Source organism: Mchenga conophoros, linkage group LG3 (genome assembly GCF_057382185.1).
Source record: "Mchenga conophoros isolate Kocher_MC1m ecotype Shallow Benthic linkage group LG3, M_conophoros_male_GT1.1, whole genome shotgun sequence".
Classification (NCBI taxonomy): domain Eukaryota; kingdom Metazoa; phylum Chordata; class Actinopteri; order Cichliformes; family Cichlidae; genus Mchenga; species Mchenga conophoros.
The window spans coordinates 53,621,164-53,639,107 of record NC_140528.1 but is presented as its reverse complement, the minus strand read 5'-3'; the positions used below and the strand labels follow the sequence as shown (position 1 = coordinate 53,639,107).

The window sequence follows — 17,944 nt, the reverse complement described above, 5'->3', positions numbered from 1 at the left end:
CTGCGGCATGATGGGAACAGCTGCAGTTGTTTACATAAATCAGGGGTGTTGAACTCCAGGTTTTGAGGGCCGGTGTCCTGCAGGTTTTAGATCTCACCCTGGGTCAACACACCTGAATCACATGATTAGTTCATTACCAGGCCTCTGGAGAACCACTTTAACTGGTTTTGAACTGGTTCTAACTGGTTATAGTTGTTGTCAGCCAGTTGTGGCAGATGACTGCCCCTCCCTGAGCCTGGTTCTGCAGAAGGTTTCTCCCACTTTAAAGTAGTGATGGGCAGATGAAGCTTCATGAAGCACTGAAGCTTTTCATCCAATTGGTTCACCCCAGCGCAAAGCTTCTTGAAGCTTCATTTGCTCTAGTAGGACACCTACTGGACGTAAAAATATTAGTTGGCATGAATTTGAAGAGTGTGGCCTTTTGCACACAGCCTGTAAATGTCAACAACAAAAGGAGTGTGTAAAACATCTATATTGTATTGATGGCAGTATACTGTGTATATTTATACTGGCAGTATGGAAAATGATCATTTGGAAATGCTTAAAATGGAAATAATCATTTACTGTGAGGTGAGGTGTGGTTGGGGTATGGACAGTGGTTGTGCTCTTGTAACGTTGAGGTATGGACAGCTACACACTGAGGCGTCAGTCCTGCCCATATTCTATTCAGTAAAAACTAAATTTTCACTGCTTTTATAACCTTTAGTGGGGAGAGCATAGCTAGGATTTAATGATTTAACAAATCTTTTGAATCCTTTGTCCTCCACAATGCTAAATGGCTGGGAGTCCTCAATCACCATGCTGACCAGGTCTTCATCTATTTGAGATTCTTCTCCTGAGGAAAGACAATAAAGACAAAGCACAAATATAAATATCACACACGTAACTTATAACAGTTGTATAATATTGTTATATAATTTAGTAACATTACTGCATCCTATATTATCATTGCATTTGATGGCTCACCTGGTCTTGCTCCACAATCGGTGTTCCCTTATTCTCATGCAAAGCTCTGTAGTGCCTAAGCATGGATGAGGTGTTGTTGTTATATCCCAGCTCCCTGGCACATAGCAAACACTTCACCTTGTACAAAAGTAAAGCTGCTTAACATAAATTGTATTGCACCATCAGTATTATGAAAATACATCTTCTGTAGAAATTTACATACCTTGTTGGGAGGAATAGGATCAAAATGTTCCCACACAGGGGAGGACATCCTCCTCTTCTTAGCTGGCTCCATTCTCTCCTGACTTTCTCTCCTCACTCTCATAAACCTCCAAACTGTCTCCAAACTCTCACTAACCGCAACTCTCCATCAAACACCTACATTTTGAATGAAGTCTGAGGGGTTTATATCGCTGTCATATCTCACGGCAAAGTTCGAACCACTTCATGAACCAGTCACGTGGTACAGCCAGGCAGCGAGGCTTCAGACGTCATCATTTTCAGCTCCTCCCATAAATGAAGCAAGCCTCGATACGCACATCGCGGAAACGCCCCCTCCATTACTCGACACAAGCTTCGAAGCCTCGATACAGAACGTCACATCACTACTTTAAAGGGAGTTTTACATTTCCATTGTGACAAAGTACATGCTCAAAGGGGGTTTAGTTGAGTGTGAGCTCACTTTGTATTATTTTATTATACTATACAGCACATTGAAGCAACTGTTGTTGTGATTTGGCGCTGTATAAATACAACTGAACTGTACTGAACTTTGCAACACCTCATAACAAACTCCTGACGTTGTAGTGAAATTTCAAATTTATGAAAATTTTAAAGATTACAACACAGAAGGTAAAAAAGATTTGTCTTAAGTTGTCAGTTTTGTTAACTTTACATTTAGACCAAAAAAATCGTCATACTTTTTTTTTAATAGAAAAGATCCATCACCAAATGGTCTTGGAATTGTCGGCCAGAATGGCGGTAAACTTAGCAAGCTGCCTCACATGGTAAGTCACAAGCACAATGATGACAACTAAAATGGTATTTATTGTTAACTTTTACAGACAACTTTAAAAAGACTAGTAATAGAAGCTTGTAAAACTGAGTACATTCAGGACAATAAAAATCGCTGTGAAGAGCAGTTAGAGTACTTAGCTTCCACCAAGGAAATAAAAAGGATGCAAGAGTTCTGTTTGTGAAAAGTGGTTTGTGGGGACACACAACAGAATATGAATGACAGAGTGAATAACACAAACAGGTCTCCTCCCGGTGGGACATACCCAGAATACCTCATCCACCCCGGGAGGCATCCTTGTCAGATGCCCAAACCATCTCAACTGGTTCCTTTCTATTCGGAAGAGCAGCGGCTCTACTCTGAGCCCCTCCCAGATGGCCGAACTTCTTACGCTATCTCTAAGGGAGAGGCCAGCCACCCTTCACGATCTCGTTCTTTTGGTCATTGTCCACAGCTCGTGACCATACGTGAGGGTAGGGGCGTAGATTGACTGGTAAATTGAGAGCTTCTTTTTAACACTTAGCTTGAGGGACCAGTGCAGCATCACTACCTCTCTTTGAGGCAGTCCAAAAGTCTTTTTCATGGCCTCTCCAAGCACCTCCCACACACTCCCATGTGCAGTTATGGCCAAACTTATGTTCAAACATGGTGCTCGTCATGGCCAAACTGTGGTTTGCACGAGGCCGTTCCTCCCAATCACACCCCTCCAGGTCTCACTGCTGTTGCCCACATGAGCATTGAAGTCGGCCAGTAGGACAACACAGTCCCTAGGCGGAGCACCCTCCAGCACCCCAACGGGAACTCCAACAAGACTGAGTACTTTAAACCTCTACTTGGCGCATAACCACAGACCCATTCCCCAACCTGAAGCCAAGGAAACAAAACCTCTCATCCACTAGGAGAAACCCCAACGTACAGACAGCAAGCCAAGGGGATACTAGGATACCCGCCCCAGCCCACCGCCTCTCACTCCAGTACCTGGACTCTGTCTCAGTCTTGCAACTCCAGACTGAGATAGAGTCCAGCCCCTCTCCAGGATACTGGTTCCAGAGCCCAAATTATGGATTGCGGTGAGCCTGACTATATCTAGCCGGTACCTTGCAACCTCAAAATGCAATAACTTCTCCACCAGAGAGGTGACATTACTTGTCCCAATTGCTAGTATTGTTAGTCCGTCACACAATGCACCCCAGCCCTACAGGGCCTCCTGTGTGTGAACTGAACAAATCCAAAATGCATGCAAAACTGATAAAATACGAAGCCCATTTGCTTTTTTATACATACTTATCCTAAATGTTTACGTTAAGACCAGAGTGGTGGCATATTATGAAAAGAGCCTGCTTAAGATAAGATAAGATAAGATAAGATAAGATAAGATAAGATAAGATAAGATAAGATAAGATAAGATAAGATAAGATAAGATAAGATAAGATAAAACTTTATTAATCCCTCAGGTGGGTTCCTCTGGGAAATTCAGTTTCCAAAAGCACAGCACCGAAAGAAGTTACAACAGGTAAGGGAGCACAACGTGAGCAGAATATTATATATACACGCACATATATAAATACAGATACATATATACTTGCAGCAACAAAAATATAATATTCCAGAAACACACTTTGCTGATCTGATCAGCTGTTCATAACACTTCCTACGTTGGAATAGACGTCAGCACAAACTATTGCATGTCCGCCATGAACTGCCCGAAACCAGAAGTGACGTCATTTTTGCGGAAATGTAGTTTTTTACCATCAGGGCCTCAGGGCCTATACTGGTGCTTGTAAAAGTTATGTTTGACTTTATGACTTTCTGTGTCGCTTCTGGGATGCTTAGGACTCATATTGCACTGCTGGAAATAGTTTATTTTGATGCATATGCAGCTTTTTTGCAAATTTGCACTATAATATTTATTTTTGTTTTTCCTGCAGTGTATAAAAATTGGTGTATTTCAAAAATAAAACTATGAAGACACTCAAAATAAATTTCCTGTGGTGGGAAACTATTTTGTGCAACTTTTTTGTATTTACAGTTTTGAGTGATAAGCCTCTTAAATTTCTCTAACTAGAAATATATGTTAAAAAAACAAAAACGATTTTCAATTTTTTTGTAGTTTATTGCACTTTTTTGCAATTTATGTAATTACTATGCACTTAATGCATACATATTATTAAAATTTAGGCTGGAATGGTTGTATTGATGTATAGCAACTTGAAATGCTCCCAAAAATGGCTCCACAGCATGTAAAAATATAATATAAGCTCTGGCGGACTTGGTTCTATGGTAGGTCTTAAAGGGTTAAAAGGCCAAATAGGACCAGATTGATTATAATGCAGGTACAATAAAACAGATGATGAACACAGGGTGAGGATACTGCTTTTGAGCCATGAGGCCTGGGTCACATCAACACCAAATGTCAGGAGAGGAACTGGCACCGGGAGTCTCCCCACAGCCAGGAAGCTAACCTCCGGTACCTTCTCAGTTTCACCTGGACTACAGCTCTAGTTCCCCTTTTCAGTCTCGTGGGGGCGGGAGTCCCGGTGGGTTGTGCAAAGTAGCACGCACTTAGTTGAGGAACACACAAAAGGAGGAGGGAAAGTTTTTCTGTAGCTGTCCCAGCTGTCACAGTAGCTCTCCATTGAACCTTTAATGTTTATCAGTGTATCCCAAGCATAAATAAAAGCAGCAGAAGCAAAGTCAGAACACAAAAGAATCATTCTCAACTTTTATAGTTTCATGTATGTTTAGCATTTATGGATAGCTGTTTTATCCTATACATTGTTAAAGGTATGCAGTCTTGAGACACTGGGCGTAGAAACAGCTGTTATGTCGCTTGACTGTCAAAAAGACAACTTAGAAGGACATGAAGTGAGCATGGAAGGAGCTGCTGCTTTTTTGGATTCAACAGACATGCTCAACAGTTTTGGTTTGCATTTTGAAGGCTGACAGAGATAGATAAACCTGCATCAGATTAATCTGAATTTGTTATATGCCACAGTTAACTCACTGTTCAGTGGTTTTCCACTACATTTTCAGGAAGTTTCTTAACTGTTTCTGCTGCCAAAGAATCAGTTTGTAACACAATAAGGAGAATTCTTGAATAGATTATATTAACGGACCAATAGGTTCAACTATAGGAGCACAGTGGTGTGTTTAAATAAGACCCATAGAGAGGAATTTAACTGGAAAGAACCAACTGGCTTTTGTAAACCAAACCATAGGTTTGACAACCACAGGTTTTGGGCATTTTACACAACTGTGGAAACAAAAATTTTACATTTTTTTAAAAATGAAACTAAATAAATAAATAAAATAAAATAAAAACACATTAAACTGCTAATATAGAGACTTGGCCGAGTGTTAGTTCTCAGTTCTCGATTCTGGGTGCACCCTGGTAACCTGACTCTTAAGCCGTTATAGAAAACAAGTTACTTAAATTCAATTTTCATTCAAATGAAGATCTCACACACCATTCACATATGGAGAATATTCTACACAGCAGTCTATAGTGTATGTGACTAAAAACCTGAAACAATTCAGTTGTGCTTGATTTTAATAAAACACTGGTAATAATACTTGGATCAGAAATGGGATGAGCTCTTAAAAAGCTGGTAGTGGACTGAGTGAAGGGTTACAGGACAGTTTTACTACTGTGTCACAGCGATCGAGCCAACTCTGACAACATTTCCTCCTTTTATTCCAAGGAAAGGAGAGTTTCAGTTTCACACAATCTTACAATGAGAACAGCACACGTTAAATTGGGCATTAACTGGTGCTCAGGGACTGTGCAGACCAGCTCTGTCAGGTGGCCCTGTACATCTTCAACCTGAGCCTGAGCCTGGAGAGGGTTCCTGAACTGTGGAAGACTTCCTGTGTGGTTCCGGTGCCAAAAATCGCACACCCCAGGGAGCCCAACCACTTCAGCCCTGTTGCCTTGACTTCTCATCTGATGAAGACCATGGAAAGGCTCATCCTGCATCACCTTCAGCCACTGGTGGGCTCAGTGTTGGACCCCCTGCAGTTCACCTACCGTTCTGGAATTGGGGTGGATGACGCTGTCATCTACCTGGTACACCGATCCCTCTCTCCCTAGAGCAGGCGGGGAGCACTGTGAGGATCATATTTTTTGACTTCTCCAGTGCTTTCAACATCATCCAACCCGCACTACTGAGAGGGAAGCTGGAGGGAGACGGAGTAGGCAAACAGCTGACTGCATGGACCATCGACTACCTTACCAACAGACCACAGTATGTGAGGCTCCATGACTGTGTGTCCGAGGTGGTAATCTGCAGCACGGGGGCACCACAGGGCACGGTTCTCTCACCTTTCCTGTTCAGCCTTTACACTTCAGACTTCTGTTATAATTCGGACGATTGCCATCTACAGAAGTTCTCAGATGATACAGCCATCATTGGATGCGTATCAGACGGGAATGATCAGGAATACAGGGGGTCATCAGTGACTTTGTTGGCTGGTGTGAGACCAACGTACTCCAAATCAACGCGGCAAGACAAAGGAGATGATCATAGACTTCAGGAGGAAGTCACCCCCTACAACACCGGTGAACATCCAAGGGAAAGACATTGAGATAGTGGACTCTTATGAGTACCTGGGTGTTCACCTCAACAATAAACTGGACTGGACTACAAATACAGACATCCAGAGTCGACTCCACCTGCTGAGGAGACTGAGGTCCTTCGGAGTCTGCAGGACTCTGTTAAGGACATTCTATGACACTGTGGTAGCATCTGCCCTTTTCTATGCAGTGGCCTGCTGGGAGAGTGGGTGCACGGACAGGGACAGGAGCAGGATTGACAAACTGGTGCGGAGGTCTAGCTCCGTGCTGGGATGTCCCCTGGAGTCTGTGGAGGTGGTTGGTGAGGGGAGGATGTTAGTAAAGCTGACATCCATCATGAACAACCCACATCACCCACTGCATGAGTATGTGAGTGGGCTGAGCAGCTCCTTTAGTCAGAGACTGAAACACCCTCGCTGCAGGAAGGAGCGCTTTCGCAGATAATTCGTCCCAACAGCAGTTAGACTCTATAACTCCTCAATCACGATGTCATAAGTCACTGGACACTGTGAACATCCACGGTCACCACTTCATGCATAATGGACCTTCCATGACCTTCCAAGCTATATAGTTTATGTCTTCCATATTTCCAACTATATCCATAATCACATACTGTGTATGCTACCATTGTATATAGTGTATTATCTTACTTTTTTTCATTGATAGCTTAATTGTATTTTTGTATTTCCTTCATATATCTGTACCTGAGCTGAGGTGATGCAAAAATTTCCCCGTTGTGGGATCAATAAAGTCTTATCTTATCTTATCTTATCTTATCTTATCTTATCTTATCTTATCTTATCTTATTTCAAACATAAGTAAAGAACTGAGTCATTCAAACTGTCATGACAAACATTTGTGAGATTAAAGGCATATTCCTACAAAAGCCTTGGCAACCAGGTCACTAACCCAAATACCTATCGTGTCCACGCCTTTCAGTTGCAAAGCTGACACTAAGCCTGTTCATTAAATATAAAATGATCAAAAATTAATGAGAATAATCAATAATTAAAGCAGTATTTGAATTATAATTTTGCTGAAAGTTTCATGTCATCTAGGTCTGATTCGATAATTCAGAGGTAACAAGTGAAAATATAATTAATAGGAATAAAAACTAAAAAAAACATATAAAACATTGCACGGCCACGCTGTGCTAATTATATATTTTAAAAAATAAATGTAGAGGTGGGAATTGCAATTAATATAAATCTCAAAGTGTTCACAACATTCCTGAACAGAAATAGGCCTCTGCACCTGGGGTGAGGGTGTGGCCATGAAAACAATGTGACATGCCATTGGATGTTGGGACACATAATAACATGACGCTAAGCATCGGCCAATGAATGTGAACTAACAACCACAAGGTATGGCTGCACTGTAGGAAAAAATCTTAATATAAAAGTATTCTACTGTGCATTTTACAGTTTTGTTCTGTTCTTCTAGAATATCATTAAAGTTACGTAAATAGACTGTGATTTCACATTTCAAATGTAAATTAACATTACATCACTGTAATGTAATAAAACATAATTTTCATGATTATTAAATGTATCTGTCTGTACATATGCATATTTAGATTGTTAAAATACATTCACAAATGTATCATGATTGAAAGATTGAACTTTTGAATTCAAATGTAGTGCTATGGAAAAGTATATAACATGATTCCTATAAGCTTGTGTTACATCACATAAGTATTATTATCACTGAAATTTAGGGCCATTGTGGCTCAAGAGTTGGCAGTTCACCTTGTAATCAGAAGGTTGCAGGTTCAAGCCCCGGCTCGGGCACTCTTGGTATTGTGTCTGTGGTCTAGACTCTTCGCCTACTGTTGATGTCCAGAGGGGCCAATGGTACGATATGGCAGCCTATCCTCTGTCAGTCTGTCCCAGGGCATGCAATCCATTATTATTTAAACCAACTGTTAACTGTATATTTCTGTACATTTACGTATTATGATTCATATTGCCACATTCATTGACCTTGCTTATAGGTAATTTCATTGTTTGATCACGTTAAAATGTAATGTCTAAAAGCACTTGGAAAAGGCAGAATCCCATGTAAAATTAGCGCAACAAACTGTATTGTCATTACTGGGAATAACCGTATTTTTATGAGGAAGTTATTTTCTGTTATTTATGTTATGTAGTATTTTGGCGCCCCAGCTGCCGGAATATTACTGTTTTTTAAAGATTTTTTTTTTTTAACAGTGCAGTCACTCAGCTCAACAACATCACAAATCACTTCATTAAGTTTTTCTCGTCACAGTGATCTTTGATACACAACATCTAAATAGCTGTCAAAATGCTTCAATTAATGGGAATCAGAAAGATTGGAAGTGTCTTTAATTAATTCCTGAATCTTAAAATGCATATAATACTGACTTTGATAAATAGCATTGCATGGCATACAGGACAAAAACAAAACAAAACAGAAAAGATGTTGCATACATTCACGCGCACGGCCAAGTTACAGTTACTGTGCAGCCTGCAGACAGCGTTTCTCAGCTCACACACTCCCAACAATGTTTTTAAAGAAGGAGGCTGCTCATTGTTAAGTTATGCTGAAGTTTAAATCATTAAATGGCAGTTACATCATTTAAACTTACAATAATATGAACATAAAACATGAATGTCATATTACAAAGTCGTTTCCTGACACTTGAAACATTCACACTCTTGGGTGGTTTGTCTTCAGGTTTTCTCACTTGAGTTTTCGACTAATGCTCTGACAATTAAGGCTGTTAGAAATGGCTCCAAGAGAGTTCACTTAGTCCTGGTTTCAGTTTAGGTCAGTTCAGTTTTATTTATGTATCGCCAAGTCGCAAAAGTCACCTCAAGGCACTTTAGTTTCTCTCAGTACTTAGAGACAGTAGGAGTAGAGAAAACCGGTCTGGCTGGTTGTGTAGAGAAAAGTATGCACATCATTGAAGACCTACATAAAACCTTTATGCCTTCTGACTCGATTATGGCGTCTGCAGGCAGAGAAGAGCACAACCAGTAGAGGTACCAGTCCCAGAAAAGGGTAGAGGGTGGCTCTTTCCCATCTGTCTGATTGGGTACTCCAAATTGATCTCTTGTGTTGGGAATGAACAGCTGCTGGTGCAAAGGACAGAAAAATGTAGGTGATTAGTCTGTCAAAGAGAATAATTTTATCATTAATGGTAGTTGTAAAAGTAATTATTTGCTTCACTGCCTAAATATATATGCAAGACGACTGACAGGATCTACTGATACACATACATATTATTAGTTGGTTTCTAAAAATCAAATGAGATGAATTCACCTTTTGTTGACTTACCAGTGACATTGAGTTGACAGCTCTCAACGTGAAAGTGATAACCTGTGCTCACCTCACACAGGTACAGACCCGAGTCATCAGTCCTGAGTCTGGACAGTTGAAGTCTGATTCGTCCTTCTCTGAAGGCGTCTTTGTCACTCTGGACTCGTCCTGAAAACCTTTTATTCTGAGACTCTGACACCTCAACACCGTGACGAAAATGATATAAGACTGAGGCTTTATCATCATCTTCCTTTTCACAGATGATGGAAAGAAAATTGGAGGGGGTATTAGTTGCAGTTTTGAATGTCCACTCCAGGGTGACAGTCCCACTCTCCACTGCATGATAGGAGGTCTGTGTCGCATTCAATGATTCTGTTGAGGAGATATATCGGAGCAGACACACTGAGAACTGGAACAAATCTGTTGTTGAGCTTTATTTGGAGTTCATAAAGTGAAGCTGTAAACTAACCAGAGACACATGAGGGGAGGATGACGAGCAGCAGGATCCTGCAGATCATCTTCTCCCTGTGAGAGGAGACAGATTGATTTTATTCATTCCTTGCAACTGTTGATCTTGTTCATTATCCTGTTAGGAAACCCAAGCACTAGAAAACAATTTACTGTTACTGAAGATATAAAAAAAAAAAAAAAAAACATGTAATGAACCAACTAAGTTACTCACAGCATGTTTGGAAAAGTAAGAAAAGGTCTTTTTTTTTTTGAGCTAAAGACATTAAAAACAGTCACAGCTTTATTCCTGTCCGCCGTGCAGAGATATAAACAGAACAAAAGGTGACTCCATAATTTCTATTTCATAGGGCATTTTAGGGCATCACCTAGAATGTATAGTCTCCTGAAAGGGCTGTTAAGAGATATGTTGGAATAGTAAATTGTTATCTCCTGTCTCCCTTTCTCAACCACTTTAACTAGAGCCAGATGGAAAATCTTGCACGTTCCAGGACTGGTTATTAGGAGAATTTGTAAGGACTTGAACAGAGAACAGACATCTGTTATTGTTTCTCTGTTCAGAACAGTGAACAGAGAACTGTAGTGCAGATGTAATACAAATGTGTAACAACATAAACAATAGCATAGAAGAAACAGACTGAAATGGAACAGATACATTCAAGTAACAGCAATATTAGATACAGCACAACATTGTAGGTGAATTCAAAAACAATTAAAACACCAGTTACCCGAATTTAGGACAAATAGGCATAGACTGCACAAACATGGGAGGTCTGAGTCCTCTTTTAGACTGGGGTCATTGGTGGCCTTAAGACCATAAATCCATACTCACATATTTACAGATTTAGGTTTAAGTTGAAAGCCAATGATATGAAGTACAAAGAGAAAGGTTTTAGTGAACTAGAAGTAGAAAGTAGCATAAGATAAAATAAGATAGAAGTACAAAAATGTAGTTGAAAAACAATAAATGTCAGCTGGATCTCAATTAGTGGTCCACACAAAACACAAAGCCAATTTAGACCCAACGCAGCAGCCTTCACTGCAGAAGCTGAAGGTACAAATAGACTGCAAGAAAAAACAACACAGAAAATATCACTGTTTAACTTACAATTGCTTTGGAAACCGGATTTTGAGAATCAACCCTGGACTTAGAGCCGCACAGATATCAAGGCGCTGCTGATGCTTCAGCTCCGGTACAGTAAAGAGATCCTGAGGACAGATCTATATCCTGAGAAGTATGAAGAAGGAGTTAAAGAAGCATAGTAAAAGATCAACTGCGTACTCCTGCTGTTTCCTCTTATGTCAGGTAGTGTCAGGTCTTCAGTAATCCTGAGGCAGTGAAGCCCCGCCTTCTGTTTAAGTTGGCAACAAGTCAACTATTCAGATGACGTACCAGATTCCACAAAGGTCAAAATTTTAATTTCTCCCTCATCATCCATCCATTTGCTTATCCTTTTCAGGGTCGCTGGAGCCTATCCCAGCTGTCATAGGGCGAGAGGCAGGGTACACCCTGGACAGGTCGCCAGTCTGTCGCAGAGCCAACACACAGGGACAGACAACCATTCACACTCACACCTAGTGACAATTTGGATTATCCAATTAACCTATCCCCACAAGCTGCATGTCTTTGGACCGTGGGAGGAAGCCGGAGTACCCGGAGGGAACCCACGCAAAAACAGGGAGAACATGCAAACTCCACACAGAAAGACCCCGGCCTGATGTCGGAATTGAACTCAGGACCTTCTTGCTGTGCGGCAACAGTGCTAACCACCGTGCCACCATGCACCCTCATCGAGTCTTAATAATTTCCCAGGTCTTGAAATATCAGAAATTCATTTTTGAATTCCCCTAAGTCTCTGTGAGTTTGTTTACTAAGACTTTGGATCTTATTTTTATAAGGCTTGCCTCTTGTTAACATGCTGAGTAATACTGAATATAATTTAACACATTTAAGACCAGAATGAGCTGTAACGCAAACAGGATTTAAGGGTTGGGTTGAGAATATTATTAATAGAAGCTGTCAGGAGGAGCTAAAGTTTACCTTCGTTATATTTCATTTGCATATGACTGGAATGCAGTTTGTGAAGTTATGTTACATTCAAGTGTTCAAATAGCGTACCTTCCCACCCAGTATTACGCCAGCAAGATGAGTCACTGCGTCATTGTGACCGTCATCAAAAGAAAGCCTTCGACTTGTTTTCTTGGTGCCTGGGTTTGAGGTGCTCATAAATCACCATGTGCTAAAATCCATTTGTCCTTTAAACGTTTAAAGAATCCTCCAGCATGTGACAGCTCAGGCTGATTAGTCTAGACTGATTCAGTTTTGGTCATTAAAGAAAGACGTTGTGTGAAGTTAACTTGGCTTTAAGAATCCAAGCTTCATGTCATGTTCTCTTGATTTTTGTTGTAAGTCTTCATATTGTGGCCTTTGAAATTTTTGATTCATATGTGTTGAGGTTTGAATGTTTATTTTATCTTATACTCTTCTATTCCATGTCTTTAGTCTCTGTTGCATTTCATTTCTTGAGTTATTGTTTTTGCAGAATTTCAATTTGTTGTTTTGTTCTCATCTCTGATTGTTTTGCAGTCTTGGACTTTGATGTTTCTGGATTTGCGGTTAGCAATAATGGAGACAAGACTGACTGAATGCAGGGAGGAGACACAGAGACAGGCCAAGAAAAGAAATGAAAGGGAACTGATTAAACTAAACAAGGAATTAAAAACGAAACACCTAGATCACTGGTCTAGGCACTTGGGAAAAATACTAAACATCAGAGGACTAAGGAAAATAAAAAGTATCACATACAACTCCAGAAACAAATCACAAATCCACAATATTAAAAAGTACAAGGCAGAAACCCTGAGATCCTAATAGTTACTAGTAAGACTGGATATAGTGTAGCTCTTTGTAATGGGTATCTTCCTGCGTTGTCTCTGAGAAGATACAGCAGTTGATCAGATGGAGTCCAGTCATTTATTCAGTTTGTACAGGTATTCCCACAGCACAGGAATGAACACTTTGTATGCTTTGTGTAGAAATAATACACAACAATAAGCAACATTCATATTAATATTACAGATTACATGGGTTTATACAACAGTCTGCTAAAACCAGGAGAAACCTGGTGTTAAACCAACTAACACCTACTGCTGTTACTACATGATTGAATGCAATCCAACATTTCCATCTGCTGGTTATAATGGTTAACAGCAGAGCAAATTTGCAGCTGCGGCTTTATGTTTTGTCAAGCTTCTTTATAATAGTTGTTCTTGGACTGTAGGTTCCTGTCAGTACTGATGGGTTTTTACCATAAGAAGCTCAGCATCTGTACATCTGCTATAGGATTTTGTATCCTCTCTTCATTTCTGAAAACAACTAAAAGTATTGCAAACAGTGCCAGCAGAGCTGCCAACACTCCCATTAAAATGTAGAAACCGGTCATTCCTCCAATGTCTGTTGTCGTTTTTGTTGTTGGTCTGTGAGGTTGGAGCTGATCAGCAGCTGCTGTAAGAACATGGAGACACTAACGTTAATGATCAGAATCAAAATGATAACAGTTCAGCTCACAGTGTTAGAGTTACGGATCACAATAAAATAATAATGATCTCCAAAAAATAATAACTTTAATGTGTAGAATAAAACAGAAATTGAAGGGGATAATCCTCCTTCCATAATTTATAAAATGAAGCTCCTGTTTTATTCAGTTTGAGTTCAGATCTAGCCTTCAATGTTTAGATGAATACATAAAAGAGTTTTGTGTTTAACTGGTCCATCAAAGTTTGAATAATAATCTGCAGGTTTTCATACATCATTCCAGACATAAACATGACAAACCAATTATTTTAAAAAAATGCAATATTTTAACTAAATAAAGATACCAGTTACGTTGAGTCCACATCTTCCAACACTGAAGCCATAATCAGTGTTGACCTCACACACGTACAGACCCGAGTCATCAGTCCTGAGTCTGGACAGTTGAAGTCTGATTCGTCCTTCTCTGAGGGCGTCTTTGTCACTCTGGACTCGTCCTGAAAACTTTGCATCCTGAGACTCTGACACCTCAACACCTTCATGAACGTGATACAGGACTGAGAGTTTATCACTGATGAAGAGTTCACAGAGGATGTTGAGAGTTTTGGTGGATCCATCAGGTTTGGTGGTGAACGTCCACTCCAGTGTGATGTTGTGGTTCTCCTCTGCCTGATAGCAGGTCTGTGTCACATTGACTACAAATGATCCTGTTGAGGAGACAGAGAGGGAAAGAGAGGAGCAGACACACTGAGAACTGCAACAAATCTGTTGTTGAGCTTTATTTGGAGTTCATAAAGTGAAGCTGTAAACTAACCAGAGACACATGAGGTGAGGATGATGAGCAGCAGGATCCTGCAGACCATCTTCTCCCTGTGAGTGACACAGCAAAAATGAAAATCTACTTCATTCACTGATGACAATATCTAATCCTGTTCATGATCCTTATTACACAGACTCACCAAAACTACAAGAACTACAACCACGGCAACAGAAGCATCTAGAAGAAAAACCTGCAGTGTTCAGAGCTGAAAAAATGCTTTTTTCTGATACAAGGTAGTGATGTGGTTCATTTTCTAAATAGATGGAAAAAATTTAATCCGTTTCTCTGAACATCTCCTCACAAACAAATGCGATGCTGCTACAGAAAGAAATGAATGAATTTATTTTTAAAAAGGTAAAATACAAACTCTGCAGTGTCCTCTTCTTTCAGATGGTTTCCTTTTTACACCAGAGTCAGCTCTGCTGCATCTCCATAACAATTTGGAAATCTGTACAGTTTCACTTTTACATTTAGGTGAGATTTTGCCAGTTTAATCTTACCCTACTTCTTATCATGATAGTGCAATATTCGCAGATGCCACATGATGGAGCTAAGTGCTCATCTCATCCAACGGAAGAGTGGTTTCTTTTTATTTGATTTTTTTTTTTTTTTTTTTACAGTTTTTCTCCATTGGTGACATGTTTTGGAGGGAATGATCATTAGACTGAGAATCAACTAATCAGTTTAGATCTACAAAATCTATTCATTTGGAAAATGTGCTAAATATGGGCTAACTGTATAACTGTAGGCTACTTGTACTTAATCATTTGCAAAGATTTACTGAGACAATTGAGACATGTACTAAGGCACTTGCCATTTGATAAAATTAATGAGAAATGCCATTCTGTTGTGAACATTTGCCAAGAGGTTTGTCCATGTTATTTTGAGAATGCAATTTCTCTTTCAAGAAATGAGCCAAAACAATGGAGAAAAACTGTAAATCAAGAATTGAATTCAAAATCCTGCTCCTCCCATACAAGGTCAAACACTATGTCAGTTTTTGAGAGTGGGGCTCTGAGATATAACTTAGCCAGTTATTAGTTTCAATTTTTCTTTAATACCACAGGACTCTACACTTCCCCTCACATTTCACATTTCATTTTTCTGTTAAAACTTTCTGACTTTGTTTAAAAAGACATCAATTTAGACAATAAAAAATGTCTGTATGCACAGAAAAAATATTTTGAAAACTAAAAAAGGGTTTAATCTATAAGTGAAATTGCTGTGTGATATTTGTTGTTTGTCACGGCTGCCGAGGCGAGCCGTGTGGAGTTGGAAGAAGGACCCAAGATGCAGGCAGTGGATGAAATGCTAGTGAGGTTTATTTACAAAGGTGTAGTGGCAAACAAGCAGTGGGGCATGACAAATAACTGAAGACACCTAAACTGGGAGAAATAAAAATAACAAACCTGGGAGCATACGATAAAGGGATGAGAAGCAGAGAAACGCAGACAAGGAACAGGACACCGTGGTCCACACAGTAACGCAGACTGACACGACGTAACGCAGACAAACCAGCAACAGGCAGGAGAACACACAGGGCTTAAATACACACACCTGTAATCAGGGGATGAGAGACAGGAGGGCAACACGGCTGGGAGGAATCAGAGCTGAAGGGACAGGGGAAACGTAAACTGAACACACTCACATCAGACAGAGACCTTCACAATAAAACAGGAAACTAACAGACAGAGAACCAGACAGGACACTGAACTTGACAGGCGGACTCATAAGTAGACACAATAACACCATGGACAGACAGAGGGAACACAGAGAAGTGGGGGCAGGCAGGCAAAGAACAGAACCCTAACAAATGGCAAAATCACAACAGAATACACACTCAGAATAAACAAAAGCATAAGGAAACACAAAACACTGAGTCCTCAGACTCAGGACCATGACAGTGTTTGATTTTGATCTGTTTTGTACTATCAAGTTATTGTTCTGGGGTAAAGGTTGTAAATGGGGATGTAGCTTTAACTGGGTATCGTAACAGCAGTTTTTCACCCATTCTGTGTTTCTGTGTTTGTTTATTGTCTTTAAAAGTCACTTTCTATTATGTGACTTTTTCGAAAGTGTACCAAGCTTTTTGATTGCACTTAAAAATGACCGCTAAACAACATGTTTTTAGTTCATAGAGTTGGTGGCATTTGGTTCATTTGGATTGTTTGATCGTTGTTAGATGATTAAACAACTATAACAATAGTATTATAGTATGGTGTACACATGGACTGAAAGGATTTTAACATATTAATAAAGATCTGTGAGGGAAAGGTCATTTTCAATTATATACATATACATATTATATTTTTCATGTTGAAAAGCTTTTATCTGATCAACAGGCTCAGAGAAGGGTTTGATCCACTATTTAATCTTAACATCTGCCTTCACTCATAAAAATGCTCCAAATGAATAACTACAACATTTCTATAAACATACTGAAAGCATAACCAAAAGGAGAAATGAACTGAAGCTGAAGTGAACACAGAAAGAGAAACAAACTAATGTGACATGATCCGAGGAAGCCAGGTGTGGCAGCTGTGTTTGCATATGCAGTGAAACTACACTTCTACCAGTTTACTGTAGGTACTGATGAAACAGACAGGTACCGAGTGAAAGAAGAAGACATAGTAGATGTATGTATTTACTCTTTTCATTGATTTCACTGTAATTCTGTTTCTTCTTTCCTGCTGTGATGTGGATGATGGGTCAGCTTGCTTCCTGTGAAATTAGTTCAATATTTGAGTTACTACATATTATTAGGTTGAGCTAAGACCAAACCAATTGATTATACATCATAATGTTCACCTCTGTAACGGGACCCTGACACAGAACATTTAAGAACCTTTGCTCTGGACAGAGAAGACTGAGGGAGACCACCCTGTGCACTGTCTCTGTGTCTGTTGGTTGGACTGAACCATGAATTTGGTCTTTTGTATATTGACCAGTGTTGGTCAAGTTACTTGAAAAATGTAATCAGTAACTAATTACTGATTAGTTCCCCAAAAAAGTAATCCCGTTACTTTACTGATTACTTATTTTCAAAAGTAATTAATTACTTAGTTACTTAGTTACTTTTTAAAAACATGATTTACAACCCGAAGAGGTGATAAAGCGATAGATCTTTCAGCCCAATTCTACTTTTTCTGCTTAATCCATCATACAAAATGTAATCAAATGGAAAAGTCTCTTTTTTTAACTTGTTTTATCAGTTTTAATCTTTTAACTTTATGCATCAAGCAAAAATTTTATTATATGCAACATTCTCTGAATTGAATAAATTAGTTTAACATTTAAACCTATTTTCGA

At 39.6% G+C, this 17,944-nt stretch overlaps 2 protein-coding genes across 4 annotated transcripts; both read right to left on the bottom strand.

Annotated features, from left to right (window-relative positions):
* Positions 1-8,879: 8,879 nt before the first annotated feature.
* Positions 8,880-11,553, bottom strand: LOC146579518 (uncharacterized). Of its 3 annotated transcripts, none has more exons than XM_085269503.1 (4): positions 11,392-11,553; positions 10,285-10,340; positions 9,834-10,187; positions 8,880-9,631 (listed from the first exon to the last, which is right to left on the bottom strand). In XM_085269503.1, the coding sequence occupies exons 2-4, from the start codon at positions 10,331-10,333 to the stop codon at positions 9,468-9,470; spliced, it is 567 nt and encodes a 188-aa protein (XP_085125629.1). In that variant the 5' UTR covers positions 10,334-10,340; positions 11,392-11,553; the 3' UTR covers positions 8,880-9,467. The 3 variants fall into 3 exon arrangements, with proteins under 3 accessions (XP_085125629.1, XP_085125630.1, XP_085125631.1); XM_085269504.1 differs by having other exon boundaries at positions 8,880-9,628; XM_085269505.1 differs by having other exon boundaries at positions 9,561-9,666.
* A 1,546-nt stretch (positions 11,554-13,099) lies between these two features.
* On the bottom strand, positions 13,100-16,130 carry LOC146579517 (uncharacterized). Its single transcript, XM_085269358.1, has 4 exons — positions 16,045-16,130; positions 14,630-14,685; positions 14,163-14,522; positions 13,100-13,788 (listed from the first exon to the last, which is right to left on the bottom strand). Exons 2-4 carry the CDS (start codon positions 14,676-14,678, stop codon positions 13,589-13,591), a joined length of 609 nt encoding a protein of 202 aa, XP_085125484.1. The 5' UTR covers positions 14,679-14,685; positions 16,045-16,130; the 3' UTR covers positions 13,100-13,588.
* Between the last annotated feature and the right edge of the window lie 1,814 nt (positions 16,131-17,944).